The following is a 16745-nucleotide window of genomic DNA, read 5'->3' on the forward strand; positions in this document are numbered from 1 at the left end:
TCGTTTGGGGAAGGATGTCTCTTACAGACTTTTATAATGACATGATTTATGAATAAAAGAGGGAAAAAATATCAGCAACTATAAAGAGTCAACCAGCACTGCTGAATAAATTAATGCTATACAACAGAAATAGCACATTAGCATAAGGATAACACAATAAAAGAAGCGGTGTACTAAAAATATTAATAGAAATGTACTCTGTTTTAGCTCACTGAGTATAGCATCCTGTCTTCATGGGAATATTTTCCATTTGCCACAATAGTGAAAGCTCATATTGAACATGAACAAAGTTTTTAAAGCCTTACCTTTACTCCTGTTTTCAGAACTTTTTCATATCCCTGTGAGCCAAAAGACTTTAACCTCCAAGCATTCGCTTTCTAACACTCTTTTCCCTACTTATGGCTCTGTATCATGTCATAGGGAGAGGATATTGTGAGTAGTGAAGCCATCCTCAGCAAAGGTGTTCAAACCTGATGTTTGTGAGGGGCAGCCAATCAGAGACAAAGGATGGCTTAAAGGGAAAGCAGCTAAGGGCGTGCACTCTGACCCAGCGTAAACATAAATAAAGTTTGAATGATGTGAAGCTACTCTAGCAGGGTCCAAGAATGAAAATTCTAGAACTGGAAAGGAGGAAAATGAGTCCTTCTCATTTTCTCCTCCGGATAAATCTGAAACATTATGAGAGTCAAGTTCAGTTAAAACTGTAGAAAACTGTTATCAATATACAGTGCATTGAGCTTTAAGTAGAGTTCACATGTGGCGGAAAAAATATTACCAACACTATGAAATATACACCTTTGAACACAAAGTCATCAGTCAGGGTGTTTTTGTGGTGTGAAGCTAGCGAGGCAGTTTAGTTTAGCTTTTACAAAGTAATAAATTATTTTTTGGACAGTGCGCTGTTTTGATAAATGATGTTTCTTTGCACTGCGACCAAAGCTGAGCGTTGTTTCCAAAGATCTAGCTGCTTTATTTATTAATGAAATTAATAAATAAAGAGCACAGTGTTGGGGTCCACACAGTCCCCAGTTACCAGACTGGCAGTGTGACCAATTATTTTATTAAAAGAACATGAGAGGACCCTCCTGGGTGAGCAGCAGTGAAATGAAGTAATGTCTTTTTTGTCATGAATTCCTTCTCAATCATTTAATCATTTGAGTATATCCTATCATTGCTAACTGATGTCCTCAAAGTGACATCACATCACTTGTTGTTGTAAGCATTAATAACACATTTCTGAGATGACCTATAGACTTTCACAAGATTAGGAAGTAAGATAAATTTGAGAAATACTTCAGAGAAACTGGAAAGAGGAAGAAATATCCTGGGTCTGCCCAAAGATAACAATATCCAACACACCAGTTATGTCTCAGAGAACAGATGATGACAACCCACGTTTCTCAGAAGAGTCTACTTCTCATTATTGATGATGACTTAGATCTTACAACTTATAAAAACATTTAATACCGATTACCAAATTTGGACTCAGGGATTTTTCTGCTGATATTGTAATAAGACCTTGAGGAAAGCTTATTAAATTTCACTTGCTGCCAAAAAATGCTGCACTTTATGCTCCTTGTTGAGATGGTGTACAGTGCTATGAAAAAGTGTTTGCCTCGTTCCTGATTTCTTAGTTTCTTGGGTAATGTTGCCACCCCACTGGGTGGGCGACATGAAGGCATACGTTTATGTATGCGATAAGTCAAGAATGAGGTGACATAGGAGCTTCAAACTGACACCATAGGTGTAGCTACTTCGATGAGTTTGAATCTCAGTGACTTTGACCTCAAGTAAGTACATTTTCTGAAAATCTTGTGAATGTGATAACTTGACAACAAGGCAATGTAAGATTTTGAAATTGAGACTATTGGTGTGTCTACCAGGAGGCTGAGGGGTAGCACTGGGAGCCACCAGTAATATTTGTATGTTTCTTACATTTAAATGTTTAAGATAAAACAAACAAAATTAGACAAAGATAACCTGAGTAAATACAAAATGCAGTTTTTAAAAGATGATTTTCTTTAACAAGGGAAACATTTTTCCACTTAACTGACAACTGGTTGGTCCACCACTTGCAGCAAGAACTCCAGTCAACCGTTTGTGATAACTGACAGTCAGTCTTTCAAATTCCTGTGGAGGAATTTCGTCCCTCTCTTCTTTGCAGAATTGTTTTTATTCGGCCACACTTGGAGGTTATCTACCTTGTTTAAAGGCATGCCAAAGCATCTCAATCTGATTTAAGTCCAGACTTTGATTAGGCCACTCCGAAACCTTTATTTCTTTTTGAGCCATTCAGCAGTGGATTTGCAGCTGCGTTTCAGATCATTGTCCTGCTGCATATCCGAAGTGCTTCTGTCTCTGGCCATCAGTGCAGGGCATGAACTAATGGCTGGACATTCATCTTCAGGATTCTGTGGTAGAGAGCAGATTTCATGGTTCCATCAATTACAGCAAGTCATCCTGAAGCAACAAAGCAGCCCCAGACCGTCACACCACCACAGTCATGTCTGACACTTGGTATGATGTTCTTTGTATGAAATGCTGTGTTAGTTTCTGCATCTCCCATGGATGTGACTTTTGCCCAGTTACTTTTTTATCGTTGAATAATGAACTCAGACCTTAACTGAGGCAAGTGAGGTCTGCAGTTCTTTCGCTGTTGTTCTGGGTTCTTTAGTGACCTACTGGATGAGTCATCAGTGGCCTCTTGTAGTAATCCTGTAGTAATTTTAGTAGGCTTCTCTTGGGAAAGTTCACCACTGTTCCCAAAGAAACTGCTTTGTAACCCTGTCCAGACTGATGGATGTCATTTTGTTTCTCATCTCATCTGTTTTCTTGGATTGTGGGATGATGTGTTGCTTTTTGAGATCTTTTACTCTACTTCACTTTGTCAGTCAGGTTCTATTCAACTGATTTCTTGATTCAGCGGGTGTGGCTGAAATTGAACTCAGCTCTCTAAAAAATGTGGTTAATCACAGTTAATTGATGATCATGTGAATGTGACTAATATGCAAAAAACTATAAAATCAGGAGGCAAATATTTGTCACTGTATCTGTCTCTGTTGGTTTTCAGCTGTTCAATTGTGTCCTGACTATTATAATAACCTGCTGAGTTTCACACTTTGTCTTCTCGTCTCCAGAAATTGTTCAGAAGGTGAGGAACGGTCAGAAGCCATACTTTCGGCCAACCACAGACAATAGATACCATTCAGAGGAGCTGACCATCCTGATGGAGGGCTGCTGGGCCGAGGACCCTGCAGAGAGGCCGGACTTCAGCCACATCAAGATCTACATGGCAAAACTCAACAAGTGAGTCCCACCCTATGGCAGTCTGTTCACACCTATTTCACAGCCAGCTCAATTGCAGATACATGCCTTTGCATATTTGAAGCAGCTAAGTATGATCTAGATGTCTACTAACCTTTTTCTTTTAAGCCAAATGTAATGTGGCAGGAGTTAGGACACAAAGGCACAGGGTAGAAAAACTAAACAAGGATCCAAAACCAGGGGGATAAGAAGTATGAGGAACTGAAGAGTGAAGCACAGAGTGCACACAGGAGTGCACACAGGAGTGACTGAGGACGAGACACAGGTAGAAGAAAAAAAACAAAAACAGGTAAAGCCAACAGGACAGAACGGAATAAAAAATAAGGCAAAACAAGACAAACAAAAAATTAAAATAAAACATGAGAAAAATCGTCTAATTAACAAGTAAAAATCACTAATGTACAAGCAATAAAATACCAAATTTATGAGAAAAGAATGGAGAAAAAAAATACATTTCCAAGAAAAAAGTTAAAAAGAAAAAAAAGGCAAATTTACAGCAAATAAAATGGTTAATTTATGAGGGAAAAATAGCAGAATTACAGCGAGAAGGGCGAATTAACAAGAAAAAACCCCTCGAAATTATGAAGAAAAAATAGTCAAATGTATGCTTCTGTAAGTTTCTGAAAACAAAAACTGTCAAATTTTTGCAAAAAAAAATTTCATAAAGTTTTTGGTCATTGTTTTTCTTGTACATTTTTTTTTATTTTAGTCTAGAAAATTCAAAACTTTTTCTCTGAATTTTAATTAATTTTCTTTTTTCAACAACTCCAGAACTATGACATGCAGAATAACAAAAACACAATAATAATAATTAAAAAACCTATTTCAATCAGACTGTAAAACTGTGGATAAATGTGAATTTAAGTCTTTTTAGCTGTTTTCATTTTCAAGGATATTAATGTCTGACCAGATACAGCATAGAAAACAATGCTTGCAGGGTCAGTTCATCCCCAGTGCAGAAAAACTCAAAAGTCAGATATTTGAGTGAACAAAGCCAAAGCTGTCTGCATTGCTTCATACTACAAGGGGAAAATGAGAAAATATTTTTCAGTAATTGGGAAAACTGACCTTTCACAGCATAATAAAATTACACCGAAACAGTAGGAGCTGGAAGCCCTCTTCACAAATTCAACCTTTTCTACACGTCAGTCCTGTTTATCGGAGTCAGTATAATTGGACAAATTGAATGTGACGCTGGTCGTGTCTTCCCTGGCTATCAGCGTCTTCCCTGCCAAGCCCAACAAGTGAGCTTCGTGCTGAGAGTCCCTGCCAGGAGAACTGATAGGTTTAAGAGATTCAAAAAGGCAAACAGGACAAAGAGTCATGTTCTGGAAACAGCTGAGACAATTTCAGATAAAAAGCTGTTTGTAATTCATGACACACTGCACTCGACAGGAAGTGCTTATGTATCAGTGAGAGTGTGTGTTTGTGTAAGAAAGGGGGAGGGAGTGAATCCATGTTTCTAGTATTGTTTTCGATATTCCAATGAATCATTCTCGTGCTTATTTGGGGTCTGAGTTTCATATCGAAGCAGGAAGCGTATGTTTTCTCCTGAGCAGGGCAGCTCTGTGAGATTATATCAAGTGAAGTGACACTAAAGCACATCCGATGTCATCAATCCATCACGGCCAGCTTGCACTGAGGTGGTTTCAGCCAAGTGCAATACGTCTAGGATGAAAATCTGCATATTTGACCAAAGAAGCTGCAAAAAAGCAACAATATAAGTGACAAATGAACCTCGTCTGGATTGTGTGGGAGTGATTTGATCAGATTTGTCTGGCAGTGACTGAACGACCCACTAACTGTTCGTAATCGCTCCCTAATTGCACTGAATTCATCATGAGTTATTTTTTTTAGTATTTGAGTGACTGAGTGTGTCCATTTCTTCTCGATATATGAATGAATGAAAAGGAGCCAACACCTGTTGTTGCTTAAAATGAGCACAGAGATAAAAAGGAGAAACATGAGAAAGAAGTAGATTTATTTTAACTTTGGGAAAGCGGAAGCAAATATTGGGCCCATTCACCTAAATTTAAAAGCCAGCAGATTTAAACATATTTTCTAACAGTTTTGCACCTTATTTGGTGTTTTTTGGAAACCTTTGGGAATTTTAAATGGTGTGAAATGACCCTCTTTGGCATTCAGAACTACCTTAATTCTCTATGGCACAGGTGACTCCAACTCCTCGAGGGCCGGTGTCCTGCAGGTTTTAGATGTGTCCTTGATCCAACACAGCTGATTTAAATGGATAAATTACCTCCTCAACATGTTTGGAAGTTCTTCAGAGGCCTGGTAATGAACTAATCCTTTGATTCAGGTGTGTTGACCCAGGGTGAGATCTAAAACCTGCAGGACACCGGCCCTTGAGGTCTGGAGTTTGACACCCTGCTCTATGGCAATAGATTCAACATCTCCTGTTTCACCACATCCCAAAGGTGCACTGTTGGATTAAGATCTTGTGACTGTGCAAGCCATTAAAGCACAGGAATGAGAAAAGAAAAAAGCACCATTTCTCAGGGCGAAACTGCCTTGTTGAGGTCAGAGGTCAATTGCCATCTGCAACAGTATCTCAAATAACCGCTTGTTGCTACCAAAGTTTGCAGAAGAGCATCTATGAACACAGAATGTAGCAGCAGAAGACCACACTGAGTGTCACTCCTGTCAGCTAAGAACTGGAAAGGGGGCTGGTTGTGGTGTAATTGTTTAAAGATTTTTTTCCTGGCACACTTTGGGTCCTTGCTGTGAGGTGACACCACCAAACACACGGTACTCTAATGAAAATGTGGCTTGTTTAATTACATGAAACCATAAAACACTGTAGATAGAAAACCAATATTTGGGATTTGGGAGTTTTTAAACACACCGTTTACCTTCAAGAATTCACTGAATCAAATGTAAGCTTGTTCACACTGATGAATGATGTAGCCTGCCTTAATTAGTGGACATGAGTGCAGCTAATCAGGGAAAACTAGTCATTCATAATTTCCCCCCGATTTGTTATTCAATTTTTTTTAACTTGGTTATAGTGTTTTCCAACTCTTTCTGTGTGTGGCAAATGGTTAACAGAAACAAGCTTAACACGATATTTCAGTTGAATTATAGAATTAAAAATAAAAAGAAATAGGAATGGCTGGTATAAAAAAATAAAGTTACAGATGTTAGTGTCAACTTAGGCCTAACAGGCTGCTGGGCATATTAATATTTCACTAAGTCAAAAAATGTGAACAAAGCAACACTGTGAGGATAATATTTCATACAGTAAGAAAGTGTGCTGTGTTAAAGGAGTAAAAAAATCAGGATTCAGCAGATTAAACACAGCTCCTGCATGACTGCAGAGCTGTCAGGGGGTTGTAATGTTTTGCCTGCCAACTGCACTCGATCTTCCCGTCCTGTAACTTGTGGCATAAAGATCAAAGCACAGGTCATGGTTCATTGCTCTGAGAGGCAGCTCGTTGCTTTCTGCAGCTCATGGTGTGTGGTAGCTAGCGTCGCTCTGTGCAGCAGGAAAGAAACTGATTTACAGGCGAGTGCTGATTTTCACCTGTGGCTACCCCTTTGACAGATGTGTACTTAACATAGACTTTACGGTTATCGTTTTTACTTTCTTTAATTCACTTTGTGATATTGAGTGAAGGTGGGAAGGTTTACTGCTCGATAGGGGGACTGCTGCCCTGTAATCAATAGCCAAAGTAATCATTTTCACGGCCTTTCATTCGCTTTAACAGAGGGCGTCAGTCGCAGCATGCAGTGGGCGTGCAGTTGAATTCTCTTTATGGAAAAGAAAAATCCTTAAGCTCTCCTTTCCTTTGTCTGGGTTTTTCTTCAACATCAGTAACTGCTGGCAGAGGAAAACTTGGAGAAAACACAAAGGTATGGCAGTTAATTTTCCAAAACGGACAAAATTGGGACCTAATTGTCTTACAAGCTCAACAGTTTCACCTCTCTATTTCTTCAGTGGAAATATGTGGAACAGTTCTCGATTAGGTATCACTGCAGTCTTGCTCACTTTGCCGAATTTTAAGATAATTTCAAACAGGTTTTTCTATTTCTGGCCTTGTGTGATGTCAGAAAGACGTGGTATCCTTCAAAGGTCCTCCCAGGTACTCTGCAATCACAGAAGCTCCACCTACATGCTGTTAATGAGGGGCATCCAATTAGAAGAAAGTTGATTTAAAGATGACATTAGCTGCACTACTGCCCAGCATAAGATAAATAAGGAGTCGAAGAATAAAAATATAGAGCCATAAATAAGCGTGGATTATGGAATGAGTATGGAATCTGTATGCTCTAAAAACAGCTGTTTAGGGTCTGATTCCACAAACTTCTGTATGGCTGTTGTGTGTTTTTCCTCTCAGTTTGACCTTTCCTCCGTTAGCAGTGTAATTCAGCACAGGATGGGCCCGGTGATGTATAGCTTTCCATTTGAAGTGGCCTGGAGTAGACGGGTCTGTATGACTGATAGCCATAGAAGCACTCAGTGATGCGCTTGACAGCTGAAAGCTAATTCCCTCCTCACGTGTATGACGCCCTTCACCTCTGAGGCTCGTACGCTAATGCACTGTTTGCTGGTTATTTTCATTAGGTAAATGTATGTTGTTGACATGATGTGATGGATGAGCTGGTATATTTAGTCTGTGTGTGTGTGTTAGGGGGAGAGCCGAAGGGTGTAGTAAAAACAGGGGCGTTCAGCAGTAAATTGTTCGTTTTATCCCACTTTTCACTCTGCTGTTCATTGATTCCCGATACCGTGCACGTCGAGTCTCTCGCTGTTTCCCACCAGGTCTGTGTCTTTTGTTGACACTGCCCACACACACACAAACCCTAATGTAGCCACACATTTTCAGCCAAAATGTTACTTCCTGAAGAATGTTTAGCCTCTTTGCAAACAAAAAAGCACTCAGAGACAATGTGCTAGAGCCAAGATTGTGCAACTATTGACATTTGTTTTAAGAAAAGAAATGCTTGTTGTATTTAATCTCCATGTGCATTTAAAAAACATGGTGATACCAAACATAAGATCCAGGAAGTTCATGAGACAAAAGGAATCCACAAGGAGCATAAGGACCGAAAAGTAAACATACAGAGCACAAACAGACAAACCAGACCTCAGGAATACGGCGGTTCTGACACTGATGCTGGAGCCGATTGCGCCAGATGCTGAATGGCAAGTTTCAAGCCTTGTTTATGGTTATCACATGCACTGAATCTGTCACCATCACAGCTCTCTCACTATTTATACCAGTGCTTAAGGAGGAGTCACTGCAATCTCCTCCTGAATGACAGGAATAGAAGAAGTAAAACAGGAAGCAAAGTGACGTGACATTTACTTCCGCTTTGAACTTTTATGGTTACGACTCGGCTCAAAAGCTGCAACATAAAGTGGAGACGGATACGAGACTTTTAGAAACATTGCTTCCACTTTAAACCACTCGAGAATCTCAGCTTAAAATGACAGCCCAGAGAGCCCAGAGAGAATAAAGGCGAGAAGTGGCATCTCCACCAAGCCAACCTCAGGCACCCCTTTATCCAATCAGGTGTAGGCAATGGTCAGTTAAGGCTCTGTAACACCCAGAAACTGTATTTGCTGAAAGGCTGGCGCTACACTGGAACAGTTCTGCTGCGATTTGTTTTTGCTGTATATTTGAAAAGGTCACAAAGAAAGGGAAACGTTTATATATCAAACATGCCAGACCTCTAAATTATTAAAATTTTAGTTTTTACAACAAGAACAGGATATTTAATCAAAAAATCATATAGAAATAGTTGGGGAGGTCATGTGTAGAAAATCTCAAAGGAGGGAACTCAGAGAGGAGAAGACACAGGCAGTGGATATGGATATTTTGCGGTGGTCTCGAGGGACATTTTGGCCTGGTGTTAGTTTCAGCAGCAGGATCGAGCTGACAAATCTCCAGATCCATGCATCAGGTGTGACTCTTTGACTAGACTGTCTGCTCTTACCACAGCGTCCTTACACTCTCCAGAGACGCACACAGATGGAGCCTGCCTCTCTCTATCTCAGTAAGGCACGTAGTATGTAACTGCTTATCTGCATGGAATGGAAGACAATTCCCCAGCGTCACTGGACAGTCAAAGGAAAGGTGGAGGTCTGAAAAAGGAATTTCAAAAAATGACAAGCAGGAAGCAGACACATCTCTCATCCTTTGTATAAAAGATGCAGGCTAAATGTTTTATCATTACCAGCAAGTTTGTGAGGGAGCACCTGTAGCTGCTGCGCAGAGCTCATCAAGGCTAGACTACCAGATGGCAGATACCTTAATAACTGAGGGCTTTGTTTAAAAAAAAGAAGCTAAGTTACAGCCTTAAATGCATCCATAAAGCTTTGCACAAATGTGAAATTTCAGTTCCAAGAATGTCGATATAACTCTGATATTTAAAAATAAGATCTATTGTTAATAACACAAAATCAGAATCAGAGAAACATTTTAACATTTCAATGCATTTGCATGTGGATGGAGACTCTGTACATCTGTCTTAACTCTTATTGTCAGTTTCATTCATTTACAAAATAGAGCGGTTCGATCCTGAGATGACACAAGTCCCTTTGGGGTTGAATCAGAAAGGGCATCTGGCATAAAAACTCAAATGTGTAGCTACCCGTGCTAACTACTCTGTGTGAATAACGGAGCAGCTGAAAGTCGTGTTCTCCGTAAATTAGAGACAAACACAGTTTACTGATAGTGCTTTTAAAATTTTCAATAGGAGACAAGACATTATTAGATGTCTTGTATTAAACGTTGGACCTATAATATCATTAAAGTGAATTATTGTAATCATGTAGAGAAAATCTGAGATAGTGACAGCCTCAAATTACAGGCTTATTTATACATATACACAAATATAGAATATTTATACACAAGTGGAAACAGCCGGGCCAAAATAAGACACAGGTGTAGACAGTTAAAACAATGAAGTGGGGGAGGAAATAAAGTATAAAGTAGAGGAGATGGTTCTTGTTTTATTTTGGTAGTCAGCTAATGCGGTGACAAAAAACCCTTATCAGCTTTCAAAGAAAACAAGGACAGCATTCAAACACAAATCAAAGGCAAAGGAAGAATAAAACTCATCAGTACCAAAGACAAGCCCATAATAATCCAGCCTCAAAATAAAGAAATCAGGACCCAAACACAGGGAAACTAAGACCAACCCATTACAAACCTATAAAACAAACAAACCCAGTGGTTCTCGGTCAGGAAAAAATAGAGAAAATGAGTTTTCTAATGCTGTAATGATATTCCACCAACTCTGTTTCCGCTAATGATATAAAATAAAAAATAAATGAAAAAAGATTAAAGACAAACATGTGGTGTATGGGGCACAGGCACTTTATGGAGCTTCAGAATTAGTGCATGCCAGAAAAAGTTAAGTGGCCTGTGATGGAGTCCAGGAATGATTGTGAAGACAAAGGCAGGAAGTTAAGGTGCAGGTGATACAAAAAGAAAAGCTTCTACCAAACTAAGAAGGGAGCACTAAAATCAAAACAGGAACTAAAACTTGATAATGTCACAAGAACTCAGGATCTTGGGGTTTCCATGTGATCGAGCGCTACTTGCCAGAAAAGACTACACCATCAAATGTAAATGACTGCAGATGGAAACAGACGTCTTCATACTAAGGTGAAATTTAATTTTGCTCCCTGCTCGTGCCAAACATTTGATATATTCATTTTTTAAAAAAAATTAAAAACCTTGTACCAAACTGAATTGTCCCTTCTCTTCTCAGCTTCCAGCATTACTGTTAGTTTTGGATGAATGGTGGGAAAAATATGGATGTTTGTGATGCGCGCTGCAGTAAACAGTGGTTGGCCTGTGTGATTGCATTCAGTGCATTGATACTCATCAGTCTTTCATGTCTCCCTCTGATGTTTTGTACTTTAAACTTAAACATGTGGGTGTGTGTAGGATCCTTGACCCAGCAGACACGTGGCAGGATGCCAGACATTGATGCTTTTAGCCGCCATGGTGGTGTGGCTGACTCACCTTCTTGCTCCGTCGGAGTAAATGCGTGTACCAGCATGCTTGTGTGTATGTGTGTGTGCGTAAGCATATGAATGTAAAAATCTCAAGAGAAAAAAAGAAAAAAAAAACACACATTATACAATACATGATTTTTATAATTATAAAATAAATGTGAAGGGCCATGATTGCAGCGGTAACAAGGAAATGGAGACCTGCCGTTAAACCTTTAGAAGGGAACAACAGCTGTATGTGTGCTGTATGCTGAAAATAACATAAAATAATGACTGCTGCAGTGCTTTTATTGTGTCTTACCTGTTTAACAGTGGTGGTCATGTTTGAGGAGGGAGAGCTACTCAAATACTCCAAATAAGACCTCTGAATTATAGTTTTTGTGTTGTTTACATTTAGTGCCATTTAATCTGTGAAGTCTCAGCATAAACAGTGTGAAACTGCTAAACATAGTTCAGTAATTCCTTCACTAAAACAAGACCCCAGTAATATGTTTATATGCTAGTGCTAAAAATGTTTCTGCCCTCTATTTCTATTAATTTTTACATTATAGGCTTTGATTTTCTTGTATTTTCCACTTGTATTCACTGCACTGTGGTGTAAGCTTAACCTCTGATTGAAAAGTCCAAAAGAAAAAAAACAAAGTCTAGAAAATAGAGCACTAGGGACATGTTCAGGTGGCCAGCCCCTCAGGTCCGACTCCAGGGTGAAGCACTGGTATCTCATCAGATCCAGGCGAGGTTTCTGAATTCCATGCTGCAGTCATTGTAGAGGTCTGGCTCCTCACTTAGGACCAGATTACCTTGGAAACCCTACCAGAAGGAGCTGGCCTGCCATGGAAACCCATGCCATGAAGCTCCTGGCTCACACTTTTTGTGCTGATGTTAATGCCAGAACAGATTTGGATCTCTGCAGTCACTGTTTTAGCAGAGAATTGTTTACTTGTATTTACTCTGCCACCCCAACGGTTATTCCCTTGAGACCTTACCCTAGATTTTACCCCCCTGAGACTTTGTGGTTGAGTTGTTATGGCTGCTAAACACAGTTGATTGTGGGATATCGTCGAAGGAAGAAATTCCAAGAGCTGACTTTTTGCAGAGTTGGCGTGCTATTATAGTACTACACTCAGTGAGCTGTATGAAACAACTAGTTCATTCATACTTGTTTGTAAAGACAGACTTCGATGCTAGGAGCTTGATTTGATACAGCTGCAGCAACTAGAGTAAAAACTCATAAATACAAAGATTAAGGAGTGTCCCCCAACACTGTTTTCCATATAGTGTAACTCCTGAGATCAGAGCATGCAAACCCCTCCACCGCATTAAATGTGGATTAATTCTTCAGCAGAAGATCTAGGTTGTAGCTATATTAAACCACACACCCAACAAGGTAATTGCACACGCAATACGCATAATGCACCAGCACAATCATAAACGCCACCAACGACGTCAGCCACTTGCGTAGGTTATGTCACAGGCTCTTCAAAGAGACACCGCAGGTCTAAATCAGGCTGAAGGTTGTGACTCATTGGCAGGGTTGCAAGCGGACAACAACAGCTGAAACTGTCTTCCTCTTCAGTTGCTTCTTCCCTTCTCTGAAGGGCATCAACACAAGAAGGGACCAGCAGCGAAGTGGCAGCCACAGGGCGTAGATTGCCAGTGACAAAAAGCAATGATGGGTGAAAAAAATGCTTGTGATGCAAAGTCCATGTTGACTGAAGTGATTGAAGCAATTACCAGTGAGAGTGATTGGTACTCTTAATTGACAAATGAGGAGGTGGTAAATACATTAGAGGTTTCCCTAGACAACCTCTGGCTGAAATATCCACTACTAACCAGTCATTAGCTACAAAACAAGATGCATGATGAAGGAATCGCTTTGTAAGTAGACTGGGCTTAGGAGACATAGTCATTGAAAGATATCAGATGAGGTGGTTTGGACATCTGACGCCTCATAGGTGAGGTGTTTTGCACATGTCCAGCTGGAAGGAGATGTTGCGGCTCACCCAGGACATCCTCAAGAGATTTTGTCTCTGGGTTATCCTGGGAATACCTCCATGTTCCACTAGAAGAGCTGGAAATGGGGACAGGGGCAAGGGACTGCTTACCCAGAACCAAACGAGCATTGGGAAATAAATGGATGGCCCTATATTAAATGTTATGTTCATGTTATGTGTGTTTGTTTGTGTGCTCAACAGAGAGGGCAGCACCAGTATTCTGAACAACCTGCTGTCCAGGATGGAGCAGTACGCCAACAACCTGGAGAACCTGGTGGAGGAGCGAACACAGGCTTACCTTGAGGAGAAACGGAAAGCTGAAAACCTCCTCTATCAAATTTTACCACAGTAAGAAAGAAGAAAAAAATAACAGCGTTCACTTTTTAGCCTCACAGCCAAAAGCTTAAAACTCCCAGTGAACTCGAACACAGCAAATTGGGTGTCTCAATGACACTTTGTCATTTGTGTTAAATCCCTGTATTAATTAAAGACTCCGAATTCCTCCCAGTGCTGCATTTTATTAACGGATACACATTTCCCCGCGGTGCCATCTCACTGTAGATGAAAGGGAACACAGAGAACTGACAGGCGAACCGCTCATTAAAGTGAGCCGGCAGATCAGACGTGATAGCGAGTTTAGGCATTTGGATAACACCACAGGAACAAATCCCATCTTTCTCACCCACTTATCTGCTTTTTCTTGGCCCCCTCCATCAAAGCCAGACTGTCAGAGAAAGGCCTGAGAGGAAGGACACATTTCATTTCTCACCACACGTAGGAATTGAGTAAACTTCTTTTTTTGGCTTTGGTATCATTCGATTAACAGGAAATTAGCGTTAGCAGAATTAGCAAAAATAAACTGACATCTGGTTATAATTGAGCCTCCGGGGCGTTGATGTAATTGTGATTCAAAGAAACATATCTTTGATTATATTTTAATTCAAAAACTTAACATAATTAAAATATATACATCTTGTTTCCTTCCTCCTTTCTGATTCTTGCTTTCTCTTTCTCTCTGTCATTGTTTATGCAGCTCTGTAGCAGAACAGCTGAAAAGAGGGGAGACCGTGCAGGCAGAGGCATTCGACAGCGTCACGATTTACTTCAGCGACATCGTGGGCTTCACATCCATGTCTGCAGAGAGCACGCCGCTACAGGTACACGCCGATCAATGCCTCATCGCAAACCTCAGTTTTGTCTGCTTCTGACAGCATTTAAGTGTTAACTTTTCTGACTTTCAAGCTAATCTTAAAGCTTTTAAGAAATCAGTGGTCGTGATCGCAGTTGCAGTGAATTCTCCCTTCTCTACTCATGCATGAAAAGTGCTCACCGGGTCTCCATCTACAGTGTGTCTCATAGTGCGTGTTCCCACACATAGGCCGCGACTGAAAATAGTACAGTTGTTAGATGGTAGAGTACGTTGACTCAGAGTTGAGTCACGTTATGCCACCACATATCTCCCTCTCACTTTAATACCAAAGTGGTTTCTAGACTTCATCTGGAAGATATGTCTGCTAATGGATAATATCACACTGTCAGGTGAACTGGAATCACCCTGAGAAAAAACCAAAATGTGTTTCTCTTCCAGTGTGCTGAAGAAAAGGTTATGTTATTTGACAAAGCTAAAAAAGAAAGAATAAAAAAGGCCTTGTAGACCTTTTTTCCAAAGCAGACATCTTGACTTTTCACATGGAAAGCAGAGAAAGCACAGATGTTTTAATTGTGGCCGCATCCCCTTTACAGGATCTCATAGATGATGGATTTACCCCTGCTGTGTTAGCGCATCATCCTAGAGACTGGTTGGCAACCTACTGGCAACCACCAGTCACTAGGGAAAAATGATTATTCCTCAACTAGTTGGAAAGTGGTATACCATTTGGGGAAGATGTATACAGTCCTGAATGGAAAAACATTCTGTGATTGCTTTGGTCAATAGTAGATTGCTAAGCAATAGTAAAGTTGGGCATTTCAACATGAGACTCTATGGGAATTCAATTTTTGGGGGGAGCCAGCCCCAAGTGGCCACTAGAGGAACTCCAGATACACATTCCTTTCCCCTTTGCTTGATACCCAAAGGAAAAACTGTTCCCTGTTACACAATAAATACTTATAACTGCTTACAAACACCTAATTTCTATATAAAGAAAAAATGCATTGCTTAGAAGACAACAAGGGTTAAAGAAGAAGTAGTTTCAGATATTACATCTATATTACTGCTAATGAAAAAATGTACTTCGGAGGTAAAGGAACTTTTTTCTTTCCCCAGCCCTGGTTAAGCTCTGGAGCCAATCCTGTCAGGTCACACACACACAATGCCAAAATCCCCCTGTCAATCAAACTCTTCACCTCATCTTGACCTGTAATTATAGCGGCTCTGTGTGCACCCAAACAGCCATTTTCAGAATGCTGTAGATTATTCCTGAGGCTCATCATTCACCCAAAGTGCTTTTTTTGGACATGTGATGGATGTCACCTGCACCCAGAGTCAGCCAGTGCGGATTCTGCAGTAAAATGAAGGAGTCAGCTGTCTTGCCTACCACAAGATTTTCTCTATAATGAAGCTATATATGGTATAAATATACTGTATGCAGCTGAAAGGTGTGTGGATTACAGGTATATGTGTCGGGCCACAGAAATCATTAATCTGGTGTTTAAGTGGCAGCTGTTTGTTTTCCTACAGTGTAAATGCCACAGAGAAGCAGTAATTTAAATCATGTAATCAATCAATACTTTATTTATATAGTACATTTAAAGACCAGAGGTACACCAAAGTGCTTCTCAATAGTAAAATATGAAATAGAATCAATTACATATGGATACGATAGTAGAGTACAAACACATTTCCAGACAAAACAAAGCACTAATTAACCCGGGAGTACTATGTTAAAAGAAATATTTCACTCCTAGTGTTGAAAGTTGTAATTATCAGAGCTTTGATCAGCAGCACAGCAAAGAGCAACACTGTGATGAGTGGGTCATTGTTTTGTTTCTGATGCTCCACTAGCACACTCAGTGACATATGTACACATAAATCAAAGGGTGTTTTCAGGTTTTTCCACAATATTTCACACATTGCGCTTGTACTTCCACGACGACAGCAAAGTCGGTATGCAGTCAGATATTAGTATCATGGTTTCTGTAACACTCAGCTTCACTTTACTACAAGGAAGGTCTTTTTAGATGTTGTAACTTCTGTCTTCTCCACAGCTGGCTAAAGGTCCAACAGCATGAGCAAGAGTAGCCCAGAGACAACTTGTTTGTGACACTGCTCCCTGGTGACAGCAGACAGTGTTGGGATTAAATAATTTGCAGTGCCTGATCAACAGATACGACACATATATGACACATACATAGAATGAGGATCTTGGTTATTTGGGAGGAGCTCAGTGTGGAGCCACTACTCCTTCACATAGAGGACAGTTGAAATGGCGTGAGCATCT

At 40.2% G+C, this 16745-nt stretch overlaps 1 protein-coding gene across 1 annotated transcript in view; it reads left to right on the top strand.

The window, feature by feature from the left end:
• The window catches only part of npr2 (natriuretic peptide receptor 2), a 92958-nt gene that overhangs the window by 64353 nt on the left and 11860 nt on the right, over window positions 1–16745 (top strand). The window contains exons 15-17 of the mRNA XM_026174420.2: window positions 3138–3306; window positions 13507–13653; window positions 14339–14462. Coding sequence (XP_026030205.1) covers window positions 3138–3306; window positions 13507–13653; window positions 14339–14462 — 440 coding nt within the window. The remainder of the gene's footprint in view (window positions 1–3137; window positions 3307–13506; window positions 13654–14338; window positions 14463–16745) is intronic.

Source organism: Astatotilapia calliptera, chromosome 7, assembly GCF_964374335.1.
Source record: "Astatotilapia calliptera chromosome 7, fAstCal68.1, whole genome shotgun sequence".
Lineage (NCBI taxonomy): Eukaryota > Metazoa > Chordata > Actinopteri > Cichliformes > Cichlidae > Astatotilapia > Astatotilapia calliptera.